At 43.9% G+C, this 17,834-nt stretch overlaps 1 protein-coding gene across 1 annotated transcript in view; it reads left to right on the plus strand.

Moving 5' to 3' along the window:
- The first annotated feature begins 10,799 nt into the window (after positions 1-10,799).
- The window catches only part of spon1a (spondin 1a), a 374,574-nt gene continuing 367,539 nt past the window's right edge, over positions 10,800-17,834 (plus strand). The window contains exon 1 of the mRNA XM_034188854.1: positions 10,800-11,335. Coding sequence (XP_034044745.1) covers positions 11,104-11,335 — 232 coding nt within the window. The 5' untranslated portion in view covers positions 10,800-11,103. The remainder of the gene's footprint in view (positions 11,336-17,834) is intronic.

Here is a 17,834-nt window from a genome sequence, read left to right on the forward strand (position 1 = left end):
CAGGTCTGTGTGAGCCAGAATTCTTGCTGGTTGGTAGGGGTTCATATACTTATTTGCAGCAGTAACATACAAATAAATTACATTAAAAAAAAAATCATACATTGTGATTTTTTAAGATTATGTCTCTCACAGTGGACATGCACCTAACATGAAAATTTCAGACCCCTCCATGATTTCTAAGTGGGAGAACTTGTAAAACCGCAGGGTGTTCAGATACTTATTTTCCTCACTGTATATTGTCAACCACCCATGTGCAGGGCACGGTGGCATATGAGTGTGTGCAAATGATGATGACATGGGGAAAAATGAAAGATATCACCTTTGGATCACCCCCAGCCACATCTCAGCGGGCACGGTGATGACCATGCACCCAGGCCGGGCCATATGAAATTATTCACAGCTACTGAGGGTCCACATGGACCCTAGCTGTTTCATTTCATTTCATTTCATTTTATGTCATACATGTAGTTTCATTAAAGTCCTTGAACAAACAGACTTAAAAAATAGCTTTGTGGGAAGAGCTATTTGTGCACTGAATGCTGCTGGACCTGCCATTTTATGATTGTGATTGAGTGTTTTAACTAGGTTTTATGTAGAATTTTTAGGGTTATTTATTATTCTATTTATTTATTTTAAATGTGCTTTTAAGAGATTGTTTTTAATTTCATTGTCATGCACAGTATTTTTTTTCTGGTGCCATGTACAATGATAACAATAAATTCTATTCTGTTCTATTCTATTGCTTGTATCTATGGACATAAAGAAAGAGGAACAATACTTCCTGTATTCTCTGCTCTTTTTATATCAGGAATGATATATTCCATGCTTCCCCGCTGCTGGGACAGCTCCTCGCTGCTGTTTAACGTGCGGTCTCACATCTGTCTATGTGAGTTTGTGCGTGTGCACGAAACCGTCGCCGAATGATCATATCATCTGATCACTTACATGCACAACAGCACTGCCATGAACTGAGGTACCTGGTTCACATGACAGGAACATCACATGTTCACAAACGTAGCAGAAGACAGCGCTGGGCCCCCCCTCCCTTCCACTTATTTGCATTCCAACCAGACTTTGGGTGGCAGTCGAACTGCACCTGAATAGCATTCAACGTGCATTCTTCTTATTCTTACTGCAGTCTGACAGCATTGTAGGTATTCGTACTGTGCTCCAACCACGTTTGGACTGCAATCATATGCATGCACACGGTTGTGCACGAATCAGTCGAGGCGGGATCTGCCCACATTCTAAGTGGTCGTACAGCATTCGTAAACAGCTGTCTGAATCTGTCACTCCCAACTGCGCCTTGAAGTTTGGCTTTTTTTTTTCCTCATTCAACTTTATTCGGCTCCATTCATGCTCATTTGTGCTAAGTATGATGGGGCATGATACTGGAAGTGGAATGGTATTTTGGCGTAATCTATATCTAGTCTCAGATGCAGTCTCATGTTATTACAACCAGCTGGAGTGTGGAAGAGCTGTTGTTGTAGGCTGTTGCCTAGGGGGATATATTGAGCCATGCGACCACTGAACATTAATATGACACACATTTGTGTTGAACTTTTGACCTGTGACATCAGTGTAAGTTCTCTTTAGGTGAGAAGAATCAAGCAGGTTCCAATCTCTGCTGTGGTAAGGTGTCAAGCAGGGAAAGAATAACTCTGACAACACAAGCTTAATGAGGGCGCATACCTTTGTGGAAGGATGGTAGCTCTCGTGGCATCATTTGAGAAGCAATTCCTCAAAGTAACATTCCTGCTGTTACTATTCTACTGAAATTTCTGACCAAAACAGGCGACAGCTATGGCATCAGAACATTGAAAGGAATCGTAGTTGCAGTCATTAAAAAGTACTCTTCTGATGTGAGAAAAACTTTTCAGAGAATGTTTCTGAGATTATCTATTAAAAAAAAAACTGTGACCAAAGTCACTGCTTTTATAATAATTGTAATTTCTAAAGAGATTCTGCTTTTATTTGCATTCATACTCAGCATTAGCAGGTAGTAAAAAAAGTGAATACTAATACTAAACAGAGCCCAACCTTGTTGGCCAGTATTATCAAACGATATGAGCCTTTCACAAACATATCGGTATCTGCAATATTTTTGCCTGGATGAAAACTTATTTTACTGACTTAACAATGTAGAAAAACACTTTGGCTGTTGGAAATGGGGTCTTTATGTAGTTTGTCCAGCAGAGGACACTCCAGTGCCACTATTTCTAATTCTGTCAAGCATGGCTGGGACCCTGATCACCCCTTGTTTACATTAGCAACAAGAGACAGAGGCAAAGTTAGTGCTTAATTTGTAAAGTGGGAGGTCCCAGAGCCCAGAGGATGGGTGGCTCCAGTGCAGAAAAAAAAAGAAGGGCGGGGGGGGGTGTGTGCTTGCGAACAAGGCTGTGCGCCGCACCGAAAATAAACTGGGCATGTATTGTAGGCCTAATAACACTAGTCACACCAAATCCGGATAGAGTACAAATTCCTGTTTAATGATGTACAGTGGTCCCTCATTTATCGCAGGAGTTACGTTCTCCGCGTTCACACCGGGCGCGACGCGAGCGACTGCAGCCACAGGTTGCCATGTAATTCCTATGTAAGGACGCGTTTTGGTGCCAAACCGCGCAGCGCGACGTGAGTGAAGCGACGCGAGTGAAGCGACGCGAGTGAAGCAATTTTGAGCGTTTTGCGCGTTTGTGGCGCGATATTGCGTCATGTCGTGTTGCCCTCCTCCCCAAGTTGAAAAACCTGAACTTTTTCGTCTCGTCGCGCCGCGATGACCAATCAGGGACTGACTATGTAGTGACGTGGAGATGTCTGGAGTTTGACTGAGGATGTGAACATGTCCTGTATCTGGTAGCAGCCTGTGAGCAGGACTTATGTCTCTTTTGTCCTTTATTTCACAATTATGACAGAGTTTTTGGAGCGAACAGCAGCACCACATCAGGGGGAGCAGAGTTTCTTTTTCTTTTTTCTTTTTTTTTTACGTGCGCGCGTGAGGGAATCATCCATGGAGATTATTTTACTTATTAACTACACAGATGTATAATAAAGCAAATGGTGACTGGTTTCTAAAGACAATTATGACAGTTTTTTGGGAAAGAGCGAGGAGCAGCCTCACAGCAAGCAGCGGAGTTTCGTTCTCTTTCTTTTTTTTTTCTTTTTACGTGCGCGCGAGACTGAATCGTCTGTGTGGAGAATATTTTATTAACTACACAGATGTATAATAAAACAAATGGTGACTGGTTTCTAAACACAATTATGACAGAGTTTTTGGGGGGAGGAGCGAGCTGCAGCAAGCAGCGGAGTTTCTTTTTTTTTTTTAATTGTTTACATGTGCACGTGAACGGGACAGTTGGTCCTCAAACTGGGTCCCGCAGAGGTGGAAGAACCGCTGAAAGCGGCCGTCATCCAGACGCAGCTCCTGCAACAAATAATGATACTCTCTGTATTGGGAGCTTTTCACAACAACTCGCTCCGTGTGATCAAGGTCCGTCATGATGACTTGACACCGAGCGGAATGGAAGCTCCTCCTATTTGATGACGCACCGGGGCGAATTTTCGCAGCGAAAGTCCACCCAAGCAGAGCGACACACCGGGCGAAGGAGGCGTGTCCATCGCCATGCAACCCCCGCGAATTTGTAGCGTCTGATCGCGCCCGGTGTGAACGCGGCAGAAATCCACGAAGTAGTGCTATTTTCTACACTTATTATAGATGTTTTAAGGCTGTAAAACCCCTCACTACACACTTTTCTCAAACAGGCATTAACATTTTCTCACTTTTCTCTCTTGTGTAAACACTCTCTTTTTTCTTCTGTGCGAGAAGATTATAAACAGACACAAGCAGAACACAATGCGCAGGTCTCCCTTCACTCACTGCCTCCGGGGTACGGATGCGGGACCCGCAAAGAATCCAAGTCCTCTCTCGGTGGCCACGGAGCTCTGCGGCTACGGTCAACATCCGCATCAAAACAGCGAGCGTAGCCTCTGGACCTGTTGCCAGATTTGGTGCAATTCCGCACACAGCAGACAGGAGGGTGGCGGTGTGATTGGCAGTGAGAGCAATCGCGGTGATTTTTTAAAAATATTTTGTTAGTCAAGAGAGGTGGTGGATCACGGATCCAGTATAAATAGCTGGCGGAGCCAACGTCAGAGGTTCCGGAGCGCGCGTCCGAGGTTCCGGAGTGCGCTCCGGCTTGCTCCCCCTCAAATTAAGCCATGGGCAAAGTGACCAGCTGCCATGCATTTTCACTCGTAGTAGGCATTTTAAAGCAAAGAGAGAAGTGGTCACTGTGCTTTCAGCTAGGCAGAACCAAAGTAGATGAGAAGTCCGTTTTATACAAATCCTGAAAGATGTGACATGGTGACTGCCAATCTAAGTGAAGGCAGCATGACATATTTTGGTTATATTTATAGTTATTCATAATGAAGTTCATGTTTAAAATGTGACTTATGAAGCTTCAGTTGCCTTTCTTTGTTATAATAGTTTGACAATAAAATATTAGGAATCTGTTATACTGGTTTGACAATAAAATCTTAGGTATCATTGTCATTTTTATGTGTTATATCGGCAGATTTATCGGTATTGTAAATTATTTTTCTCCTTCATATTGGCATTGGGGCAGCACGGTGGCTTAGTGGTTAGCACTGTTGCCTCACAGCGAGAAGGTTGTGGGTTCAGTTCCCGTGGCCTTTCTGTGTGGAGTTTGCATGTTCTCCCTGTGTTTGTGTGGGTTTCCTCCGGGTGCTCCGCTTTCCTCCCACATCCAAAGACATGCGGGTTAGGTGGATTGGAATCTTTAATATTGTCCATTGGTGTGTGTGTTGGTGTGTCTGTGTTTGTGGCCCTGTGACAGACTGGTGTCCTGTCCTGGGTGTACCCCGCCTCACGCCCTATGATGCTGGGATAGGCTCCAGCCCCCCGCGACCCTTAATTGGACTAAGCGGTAGAAGATGAATGAATGAATGAATGAATGAATATTGGCATTGGTATCCCCCCCCCACCTCCAAACAAAATAAAACTAAAAAATATCAGTTGAGAATTATTTCTCATAAAGCATCAGGGCATCCTTTAGAGGACAGTGAAGTGTTTTGAAAGGAGGACACTGAATGAATGAAGAAGTAAACTCGAAGGACATACAGAGTGAACATATGTCTTTGAAGACCCTACATCTTATGCTCACAGACCTGTTGTGAAAGCTAACGAGACAATAAAATATAACGCAATGCTAAAATATCTTTGGCTGTATGAGTGTTGTTCTTTATAATATGCAGTTGTTTAATTAATTATTAAAATCCTTTTGTCTTACGTACAATTTGTACATGTTCAATAAAGCTTCTCTATCGATCAATCAATCAATCAAAAACAATATTTCCATTGTAACGTCATCTGCAGGAGGCCTTGCGTTTATGTGTGAACATGAGCTTTTGACAAGAGCAGATGTTGTGGAAAACAAGGAATATTTGTAGATCACCCTCTGTGCATTTACTGGTGTTCATGAGACAAATTTAACTCCATAGGATGTTTGCTTTGCCTTAACGGGAAGTTAGCATGCATGCTAATGCTACAAAATGTCTGGTAAATGACTCCAGAGGTGTTATCAGGTTCCAAAACAGCGTTTTCTGTTTTAGAAGTGTTTATTTTTTGGTCACTCGGGAGGAGCTTGGAGTCGAGCCGCTGCTCCTCCACGTCGAAAGGAGCCAGCTGAGGTGGCTCGGCATCTTTTCCGGATGCCCCCTGGATGCCTTGCTGGAGAGGTGTTCCGGGCACGTCCCATCGGGAGGAGGCCCCGGGGAAGACCCAGGACATGCTGGAGGGACTACGTCTCTCAGCTGGCTTGGGAATGCCTCGGGGTTCCCCCGGAGAGCTGGGGGAGTTGTGTGCAGATCGGGAGGTCTGGGCGGCTTTGCTTGAGATGCTGCCCCCATGACCTGACCTCGGATAAGAGGAAGAAAATGGATGGATGGATGGATATTTTTCACTAGCTTGTACATAAGATACAAGAGACATATATAAACACACAAAACAAAGCAGTTTTGGAGAGGCCAGCCACTGACGTCATGGTGCAGCCCTACTCTGATTGGTTGCCACCCGCACCACACAAAAAAAAATGGAACAAATTGAAACAGAATGTGACATTTAACCTCTTAAAAAAATGTCAAGGTTAACCATCTCTGAACTTCTCCAAGGTCTGTGTCCCAAGAATGTTCCCTGTAAATTTGAAGACTTTGGTAGTAACAAGACTGGACTTATGCTGAGCACAGACGGACGGGCAGATGAATGGACAGATGGATGGACAGACAAATGGATGCAAAGCCTTTACAATACCTGATGCCCGTATTTGATGACCTCTGGTAAAAATGCAAATTCATTGACTTTTCACGCACCTCCACTTGACACCTCATCCAAAACAAACCTCATGTCACATTTGCAGTATGTAAGAGGCTCTTCATAATTACCTTCATAATTGGCCATTCTCTGGCCAAATTGTTTTTCATCCTTTTGCACCTGTGTTTGTTTCAGTTTCTTGGTTTTTAGGTGCCTGACAGCTTTTTACCCTGATGGACCTTGGACCATGCTCCTTTTTACTTACATTGGTAAATTCAGTTTGACTTCCTGCCTGGCGGTAAATTGTAAACCTGCATGTCGCCACACTTAACCCACTTATTTGAGTGACGGTGACTGGTTCAGACATTCAGACAAACATGGCTTCAGGATCTTCATGACTGATGAAAATATTATCAGTGTACTTTACTAAAAAACATATTTATGTTTTACAACCTTATTCAAGTTAAACACTGTTAAAAACAGTATGCCTCTGAGTGCCATACTCACCTTTGATAGTTGCAATGTGTAAGTGAAATCCCATTTTCCACAAATTGCTGGAAAATAAATACATTGATATCAAAGGTGCACTATAGTGAAGATCAAAATGAACTCATACCACATTTTCCTAAACCATAATATTGCATATTGCAGTTATTAATGCTTCTCATATTTTATGGTTGCTGCATATGAAGCATTGCTGGCAATATTATTGTTAAACTAGCTGTGTTACCTGTTCTAAGAGCAGCTAATAGAGAAGAATTTTAGCCATGTCAGTGTATATTTCATGTCACTTTAATTAAGGTGTAGTAAGTTGCATTGCATTGTGTGTATGTTGTCATCATTAATTTTCATAGAGCAATTTGTGACATTCATGAGACTCAAGTGAATGATGATAAAAAGGTGACAGCATGTCATATCACTGCAATGCTCTGTCATGCCATAGACAGCAGGTACATTTTAAATGAAAAAAGTTGCACCTTAACTCACACACAGCCTGCGCTGGGGCGTTCGGATTGTAAATAAAGTGCACCCTAGTCAGCCACTATTACGTAGTAAGTAAAGTTTAATGCTTGCTATCGGACCTGAGTACCATGTCAACAGTGAAAAAAAGGGCTCCAGTGAGCGGGTTGTGATCTAATATATAAGCCTACTGTGTGTGTGTGTGTTCGTGCATGTATGCTTTCAACCTAAGGTCCCCAGTGACCTCCCCCTTGGTGCCCCCACTCACCATACCAAGTCTGGAGTCAACTGCTTTATTGCTGTGGCTGTGCATAGCGAACACACACACGCACGCACACACACACACATACACACACGGTCAGCTTTATATATTAGATTTGTACAGGGATAATGTACACAGTGGTGGTATTCCTACTGGAAAACTCAAAATGATTTCATGTCTGACTTTGTAAGCCATTGTTCAATAAAGTTCCTCTTAGCCAATGGGGGGTGAAGAAAAGAAAAGAAAAACATAGGCTGCACACGTGATCACCACAAGAAATCAACATGGCAGCGTCCATGGAGAATGCTGTTGATGGATTTCAGTTATGATAATGAACTGACCAGCTGTCACAAGCTTTACAAATATCCTTTGCACAATCAAAATAGCAACAAAATAATTCCAGCAAAGATATACATCTTACAACATAATCTGCCGGTGGATGTGAGAGAGTAATGTTCTGTTGAATCTAAAACAAGTCAATAACATATATTTTAATGAAATTTTAATTAGGGAATAACCCTGTTGTGTCTGATGATATGTGGATGTTCATGCTGGAATTTACGGTCGCAAATTGAGTTTTACCTGCGAGGTGTTAGCCGGAGGTAAAATGGATATTTGCTATCGTAATCCAGCATGAACGTCTGCAAATCATCAGACACAACAGGGTTATTCCCATTCTAATCCAATTCCATTGTTTGCATGGTTTATTTTTCTGCAAGTAATTTGGTCGGCTATTCGTTGTGAAAGGGTGTGGTCAAAGCTTACTGTAGCAACAGCGTCTTCATGTGAGCAGACCCACAGGTTTCTCCATCTTGTCAGCTGCATTTAGTTAAATCCATCAATCAATCCAGTTAAATCCATTAAATCCACTTATTTTGGCGTCGTCGCTCCGCCAGTTTCTGTCGCTCTTAGCTGATGGGGCCATTATGACACCTGCGCAGCAACATGGTCAGGGTGTGGAGTTATACATCAAATGTGAAATGGCCAAATATTTTGCCACCATCTACTCTATTTTATGGTCTGAAATCTCACACGATAAACAAATCAGATTTGTGGAACAAATGTAATTGGATTAGAATAGACATTTTAAGTTTTCAAAATGTAAATACTCTGGGCATGATTGTTTGTCTGGTTTTGTGTAATTGATTTTTATTTAATTGCTTTAATATGTTTTGACATGTTACTGTTGATGTGAAGCACTTTGAAATGTATTAATCCTGATGCAACTTCACAAATAATTATTACCATATTAACTTGAATATAAGTCAGCATTATTTTATCCTGAATTATTTTGTTGCTATTTTCATTGTATGGAGGATTTTTGTAACTCTTGTGACAGCTGCACAGTTCATTATCCTGCTTTTCAGCCAAGGTATTGGTTTCACTATTGTGTGTGTGTGTGTGTGTGTGTGTGTGTGTGTGTGTGTGTGTGTGTGTGTGTGTGTGTGTGTGTGTGTGTGTGTGTGTGTGTGTGTGTGTGTGTGTGTGTGTGTGTGTCTATTGACAGGATCCCTCACAAAGGGATTGATGGATTTCCTTCAAACTTGATGGGAATATTACTTGCCTAGACATCTAGAAGTAATTCGATTTTGGAGTGGTTTAGCCCCCCCCCCCCCCCCCCCCCCCCCAAAAAAAAACTTTATTTTTGTATATTTCAACAACCAAGAAGCGTAGCTTGATGATCTGAAGCACATATAGATCAATAACATAGTGACTGATTTGTATGAATGACTTCATTATTACGTCACTTAGAATTCATATGATGAAGTTATACGTAAAATAGCATTACAGACATATGCACCAATAGCAGAGAGTCTGCTCTGTGTGAGCCTAATTCTGTCAGATCTTAGAAGTAGTATGCCTTCTGGATCTTGGTTAGTACATGGAAGGGAGACCTCTTTGGAACACCAGGGGCGGTGTGTGTTTCTCCAGGTAAAAGTGGAACTACTTCAGGAAGGGCATCTAGCGTAAAACTTCTTCCAAATACCGATACGGATGTATCCGCTGTGGTGACAAACAGGAGCAGCCAAAAGGACAAAAGAAATATGTACAGATGACAAAATTGTCAGCCCCCAATGAAATTTGGCATTTTAAGTGGTTTCTTAAGAGTAAGAAATTTTCAACACAGCATTTCTAAACATCCTAGTTTTGTTTTGGATGCGTATTATTTTACTTTGCAGACAGACCCTGGTAGTTTTTGTGAAATAATTTTGTTTCTGTGTGTAAAATAAAATAAGCATTAAAAAAGACAAAAAGAAAAAGAAAAAAGAAAAAAAAAAGATGTTTAGAAATGCAGTTTGAAAATTCCTTGCTCTGTAAATAATAATAACAATAACAGTAATAATAATAAATACATTAAAAAATAAAAATCACTTGAGAAAATGTTGAAGGAAATGCTCGATTTCATGGGGGGCTCACAATTTTGTTGTCATCAGTATGTTTACTTGTATATTTATATTGTGGTTATTCATTCATTCCTAAACTAAAGTTTCAAAAAGGATTTCTTGCCAACAAAGTAGCCGTCACTGAAAACACTTAGACATTTGATTACTAACAAAGCTTTAATGTGACTGTAAGTTCATAAACAGTGATATTACAAGGATCTCAGGCGCTGGTGATATGGGGTCATAAATAAGAATGGGGAGGAGGGTCCACTGATCCAAACCTCTTTATATTATCTGATGGTGTATATTTCAACCCCAAACTGATTTTAAAGATCACAAATAAATGTAGTTCAAACAGCTAACAAATCAGATGCAGTTTTGTTCAATTTATAAAATATAATTCTGCTTCATTAATCACCTTTACTTGTGCTGTTGTCTATAAATCTGTTGAATTGAAACGCAACAAATAATGGTAATTCACCATAATTAAATGTTTTTTCTTTTCCTTTTAATTGTCACACTTTTGTAACATTACTTTAGTGCTACATATAGCCTGCCATAAATGTAAAAACAACTTGAACATGCTCTACTTAATACTAGGACTAGTGGACCCGAGGACCAGTAGGAAGTTCTCAATAAGAATTATTTGAGGCGTGCAAACAGTAAAAGCAGGTAGCAGCCAACTAATGTGCTGCAAACTATGGGTGACTAATTGCACTCATGTTTAATTAGTCACCTAGACAACCATGTAACATGCTTTATTGAGCCTTTTGTGCGCCTGTTTGTGAGTGATGACACGCTGCACTGAGGGTCCAGCTGAAGCGTTTTCTTCCTCTCGGCTCTCATTTGTTGGTCTTTGTTCTCGCCCTGCTGGTCGACACTATTCTTCACCTAATATGTTTGTACATCCTCGTGGCCTTGGAGACGGGCGCGCACATTATTTCCCCGGACCCCTCGCTACCACGCACGCCCCGTGCGCTTCTGTCAAGCGAGTGCGCAGCGCGCTTCCACAGCGTGCTGTCTTTCTTTCTTCGCTCCTCTCCGGGATGGATCGAGCCTCTTAGCGCAGCGCGAGAGTCCACTTCATCAGCCGCCAAATTTGTTTTATTTAACCCGAAAAAAATCGTGTGACAGTTTAAAGCGTCTCCTTCGCCGCTGCGGAGTCGGACACGATGACACGATCCGGGCTGCCTTCGCGCTTTGTACTCTTCTGCTGTTTTGTGTCCACCGCGTCGTGCAATGCGTTTGCCTTCACCGAGGAGCCCGCTGAGCGGACTGGGAAGGCCGACGGGTATTGTAGTCGGATTTTACGAGCTCAGGGCAGTCGGACGGAGGGCAGCAACGAGTTTCGCCTCCGCGTTGAAGGAGATCCGGACAGCTATCAGCCAGGGAGCACATACAGAGGTGGGTGTTTGTTCTGGCACAGTTACGCACGGTGCGCTTTTTGGCACCTTCTGTTATCAGTGACCCACAGCAACCCCAGTGCACATCTAACACAACGAAACTTGCAATAAGTTTATTCAGACTGCTTTTAATGCAGTTAAGCACAGAAAGGAAAGGAAACGTAGTCGTTTTGAGATGATGGAGGTTGATTCGCATTTTTTCCCTTAAAGGGGATTTGACCGACTTTCACTTAAAACTGGTAGATTTTGGATTTCTCCAGAAATCTTGAGAAAAACAAAACTCTATTCAATATATTCTGATGTATTCCGTGTTCGATAAAAATCCCCCCCCCTCCCACACACACACACACACACACACACACACACACACACACACACACACACACACACACACACACACACACACACACACACACACACACACACACACACACACACACACACACACACACACATTTTTGCACTTTTCTTGTACATTTCCTTTATCTAATTCTAACATTGAGCATCACAGGGTAAATAACTCGTTTGACTTTTTGTGTTATGCCCAGTGGTTTAGTTCATGTCCCAATATTTTTTAAATGAATGTACGATTTTATGTTTTAAATGCTCAATCAATCAATCAATTAATCAATCAATCAGTCAATCAGTTTTAACTAAGAAACATTCTGAAAGCTGTCTGTCTTGGACTGTCAATTTTTTTTAAAGCCACCTACTGATTTATCAGCTTTTTTTCTAAAGTGAAAATTATAGGCTAATTTGCAGTGCATGTGCCATCTGCCCTGTGAATCCTAATGGTCCATGCTGATCTTCCTGTAGCTTTACAATTTGTTGCACTGTGGTTGGTTCATTCTTTAGTGCTTTAATCAAGAATAGTGCAAAATCTCACAATCTAATTGAAGTGCTGTGTTGGGAATGGTGGGCTGCAATCATTCAGTGGAGAACAAACCGCTGCACAGGTTGTTGCAGAAAATTAAGATTACTGAAATTATTTGAATTTGTTCTTTCCAGTACAAAACTGCAAAAAACGTGCAACTAAACATGTTGCATGAAAACAGTGCCTTGTATTGAAAAATTCTTATCTTCTTTAGGATAAGTTGAATAACTTCAGTATTCCATACGTATTTGGACAAACTCTTTTTGTGTTGCCTCTGCACCATCACACTGTGAAATGTTTGAATCAAAATGTGTTTGTGGTGTTGACAGTTTGCTTAAATACAAAGGCTTTAACAAAAATATCACAGAGACATTTGTCTTATATATAAGCCCACCAATTTCAGAGACCAAAGGAGTCCTTGGCTTTTATGCAGCAAGTGTCATAGGTGTCTTCCCTCACCAGTATCCAACAACTGGGTAAGATCACCCAGTTGTTGAGAACTGTTTCCTCCAGACAGATTTATCATACAGACTCTTTGGATTTCTTAATTCTTAATCCATGTTGGGAAAGTGTAGTGACACGGACCCACAACAGGGGGCGTAAATGAACGGACAATGAAAATGCCAAAATATAACAATTTAATGTTGTGAAATGTGCACAACAGAATACAGATGCTGCTTTTAAGTAACAGTCAATTAAATAACAGGTGACGTGTGGGCAGGCTCGAGGATAGGAGACGCCTGTCCAGAGAAGAGCCGGGCCCCACACGATTTCCACTGCCAACGGAGACCTGCAACACACCGGAGCCGCCAAGTCCCCAGGTGGCCACTGCCTCCAGCTGTCAGATCTGGTACTGCTGGCAGGAAGAACAAACAGGTTATGTGGGGCCGAACGGCATGACCAGGTACTCAAAGTGACCTAACGGGGTGTTGAATGCCGTCTTCCACTCATTTCCCTTCCAGATCCGAACCAGATGATACGCATTTCTAAGATCCAACTTTGTGAAAATTTTGGCTCCATGCAAGGGCGTGAACACTGAATCTAACACAGGTAATGGGTATCGGTTGCGAACCGTGCTTTCGTTCAGCCCTCTGTAGTCAATGCATGGACGGAGTCCGCCGTCTTTCTTGCCCACAAAAAAGAAACCAGCACCCATCGGGGAGGTGGAGTTCCGGATCAACCCGGCAGCTAAAGAGTCCCGGATGTAGGTCTCCATTGATTTGCGCTCAGGACGTGAGAGGTTGTACAGCCTGCTGGACGGGTCCGCAACCCCCGGGATCAAATCGATGGCACAATCGTATGGACGGTGCGGGGGCAGCGTGAGTGCCAGATCTTTGCTGAAGACGTCAGCAAGCTTGTGGTACTCGGCTGGCACCGCCGCAAGATTGGGGGGGACTTGAACCTCCTCTTTAGCGGTCACACCGGGTGGAACCGAGGATCCTAAACACTCCCGGTGGCAGGTTTCCCTCCATTGAGCCACAACCCCAGACGGCCAATCAATCCAGGGATTGTGTTTTATCATCCATGGATAACCCAAAATTACTCGGGAGGTAGAAGGTGTTACAAAAAACACAATCTCCTCCCTGTGATTTCCAGACACAACCAATGTTACGGGCTGTGTCTGGTGTGTGATTAGTGGAAGAGGGGTGCCATCTAGTGCCCGTACCTTCAATGGTGAAGGGAGGGCCACTAGAGGGAGCCCTACTTCCTTTGCCCATCTGCTGTCCAGCAGATTCCCTTCCGACCCCGTGTCCAAAGGGCTGGGGCGTGAAGGGTTAAATCCCCACTCAGGATCGTGACTGGGATTCGTGCAGATTTGCATGCACTCCCCGCGTGCATGTTGTGATCCACCCTTAGCCCAGTCTCTAAGGACGAGTGTTGTTGTTTTGACCATTTGGGGCAGTTTTTCTGCGTGTGCTCAGTTGAGCTGCAGTGAAAACACTCCCCACGGGCCAGCCTCCTTTGTCTCTGATCTGATTTTCTTTTGGCCCTGCTCGTTTCCCTAGCAACGTCAGCAGGGGGAGCTGTCGTCACGTGGAGTGCCCTGGCTTTGGAGCGTGGGGAAGACGGCTCCCTTTCGGACCCGGAAGGAAGAGGGACGGCTCGTGCCTGACCACGCCCTTCGTCTCGCTCCGATCGGCATTCTGCTAATCGGTTGTCTTACCAGGTCGATTAGTCCGTCTAAATCCCACGGCTCGTCCATTGCCACCAGGTGCTTCATAAGGACCAGAGACAGTCCGTTTACAAAGGCGGCGCAGAGCGCAACAGTATTCCAGCCGGCTCTCGCTGCCGCAATACGGAAGTCGACTGCATACTCCACTGCGCTTCGACACCCCTGTCTTATCGACAGCAGCACACTTGAAGTGGTCTCGCCTCTATTAGGGTGATCGAACACCTGTCTGAACTCCCTCACAAACTCAGTGTATGCTGATAGAAACCATGAGTTCTGTTCCCAGAGCGCCGTAGCCCAGGCTCGTGCTTCACCTCAAAGCAAATTTATAACATAAGCCACCCGGCTGGAATCTGACGCATACATGATGGGGCACTGTGCAAAGACGAGCGAACACTGCATCAAGAAGTCTGCGCACGTCTCGACACAACCTCCGTATGGTTCCGGGGGGGGGGGGGGGGGGGTTCGTTGAACGACCACTGGAATGTCTGTATTCGGCACCAGGTCAGCAGGAGGAGGTGCTGCAGCTGCGCCCTGCACGCGCGCTTCCACCTGCGCGGTGAGAGCCTCCATCCTCCGATTGAGTATAACGTTCTGCTCGGTTACTAAATCCAACCGAGCAGTGAAGGCGGTTAAGATCTGCTGCAGCTTACCTAACACGCCTCCTGCTGGTGCCTGTGCACCTTGCGTTTCCATTGATTGTCCAAACGATGGTTGACGCCCCTCAGGATCCATGACATTTGGCCGAGAAATCCTGTTGGGATAGTGACACGGACCCACAACAGGGGGCGTAAATGAACGGACAATGAAAATGCCAAAATATAACAATTTAATGTTGTAAAATGTGCACAACGGAATACAGATGCTGCTTTTAAGTAACAGTCAATTAGATAACAGGTGACATGTGGGCAGGCTCGAGGATAGGAGATGCCTGTCCAGAGAAGAGCTGGGCCCCACATGATTTCCACTTCCAACGGAGACCTGCAACACACCAGAGCCGCCAAGTCCTGAGTCCCCAGGTGGCCACTGCCTCCAGCTGTCAGATCTGGTACTGCTGGCAGGAAGAACAAACGTTATGTGGGTGTGCGAACACCCAGCAACAGACAGCAAACTCACAGTTCTTTCCTGAGTGAAAAGACCTCCACTCCCAGGTAGCAGGAAAACCAAGTTCGTGCAGTGCCTACTGTAACACTAAGAAATTTAGGAGCGGAATCGCCGACTCCTCCAAATTTCCAAAACACCAGCTCCAAGCTGTTAGTTACAGCAGGTTACGACTGCAAACAGTTTAGCATCCAATACGTGTGTATGGCACAGAAAAAGGCTGAGACAGTTACCTGTTGGGTAAGCTGATTTCTCGGCAGGGAAGTGGAGTCGCTGTCCGGCTTTTATGGGTTGGGTGGATGATGAGTGACAGGTGTTCCAGGATGATCCTGGGAGGCGGCTGTGCCCTCTGGTGCCTGAAGCCCGCTTTCAGGCAGGGCGCCCTCTGGTGTTGGGCCAGCAGTACCTCCTCTTCAGCGGCCCACACAACAATCCATCCATTCATTCATTTTCTGTACCTGCTGAGTCCAATTAACGGTCCGGGGTGGGGGGTGCTGGAGCCTATCCCAGCAGTCATGGGGTATGAGGCAGGTATACCTTGGACAGGATGCCAGTCTGTTGCAGTGTTTGGGCGACAGCCAGGTGGAAACCATTCACAACATGTCCTGTGAGACTTCAACACGGAGGCGCTTTTGCTCCACCATCAGCTTCGTGCCGATGAATTTCGCCGCCACTCTTTTCATGGCAAAATCTTCTGTCACAGTGGAATGTGCTGAAAAAGTGCTGATGTCCACCTCTTCCACAGTTTCTCGGATAGTCACACAATGGTCCCACATCATCACAGCGTTCACTTTGGAATGATCCGGTCATTTCAGCATGTTGATGGCCGCCCGGAGTGCGCCGCGCTCTCCACCGTTGTGCGGCCGTCTTAAAACCGGTTGTACCGCTTCTTAATCTGTGTGATGCCCATAGGATCGTCACCGAAAGCCGTCTGAATAATCCGAATGGTTTCCACCTGGCTGTCGCCCAGTTTCTGCCAAAATTTGATGCAGTCGTGCTGCTCCAGTTGTTCTGCCATTTCCTTGCAAAGAAAAAACAACGAGAGACTCCACCCATCCTCACTCAAAGGCTGCTTACAAGCAAATGATGCAATCGACAGGCGTGAAAAAACTCACGCATGCGCACGAAGGTTCAAGGTTGGCTCATGCAAGCACACGTGATTCAAATCCATCAGGTTTTTGAAAAAAATAAAAAGGTTGGATACTTTTCTAACAGACCTCGTATGTGTGTGTGTGTGTGTGTGTGTGTGTGTGTGTGTGTGTGTGTGTGTGTGTGTGTGTGTGTGTGTGTGTGTGTGTGTGTGTGTGTGTGTATCTGTATGAAATTTGATAACATGGTGCGTGGCTGAATTTTGTGTGTGTGTGACCTTCACCTGTCCTTCTTGATCTACCTAATATATTTAAAGCTAATAGTCCATGGGCTACTAGCGGTCTCCATGCAACCCCCCACAACTTAACTTCTTTGGCATGCTGTTGTGTATATATGCCTACAGCATCAGAAAAATGATGTTAACGCCAAATACAGGCATGCAAAATATGCATTCAAGCCAAATATCAGTCGTGACTTAACTTTTCGAATGGACTGAAAAATTAGGGGTAGGGAAAATGAAACTGATTATATTACACATTTCTAATTTTACTATCTGGGCATATTAGGTGTCATTTGAAAGGTCTTGAGCTCCCCTAAATTTTAGCATTAATTAAAAGCTGATTGCTTCATTGTTTACGTAAATATAGGTCAAATGTCATGCTTATGTCTTACTTTGGGTTTTTTGTTTTGCATTTCACTGTAGGGTAGTTGTGAAAGCTCCGTTCATCAACTCTTTTGACAAGTCAAGAAAATGACAGTCCAATTTAACATAATTCTGTGATAACATCATTTGATCTAGGTGTCTGTATGAGGGCATACCCTTTAATCTGGGCTCAAGAAAAGAGAAATGCAGACCATATCATTCTTATTGGTTCATTCCATCTTGCCTCTGCATACATAAAGATGATTGGTAAGAAGATGGAAGGAACTGGCCTTTCAGATGTTCTCATTGAAGCTGGGTTAATATCAACTGGATCATTGACAAGTGTTCTCAATGGCAAAAACTATGCCAGAGCCATCAATTGCCATACAATTGTCCTGGAATCTCTAGAATGCTTGCTCATCACACAGTTCATGGCTTCAACCAATGACGTTGAGATGTTCTCTTCCTTGCCAAAAGAGTCAGAAGCTCACATTCAGATGCTTAGTGTCATGTCATCAATTTCACAAGATGCTGAAAGAGCTGCTTTGAATGACCCACATGTGCATTCATACATGAAAAAGTACTCAGAGTTCAAGGATTGTGCTCGAAAAGGTAAACTTGGA

This window comes from Thalassophryne amazonica, chromosome 2 (assembly GCF_902500255.1).
Source record: "Thalassophryne amazonica chromosome 2, fThaAma1.1, whole genome shotgun sequence".
In the NCBI taxonomy this organism is placed as follows: Eukaryota; Metazoa; Chordata; class Actinopteri; order Batrachoidiformes; family Batrachoididae; genus Thalassophryne; species Thalassophryne amazonica.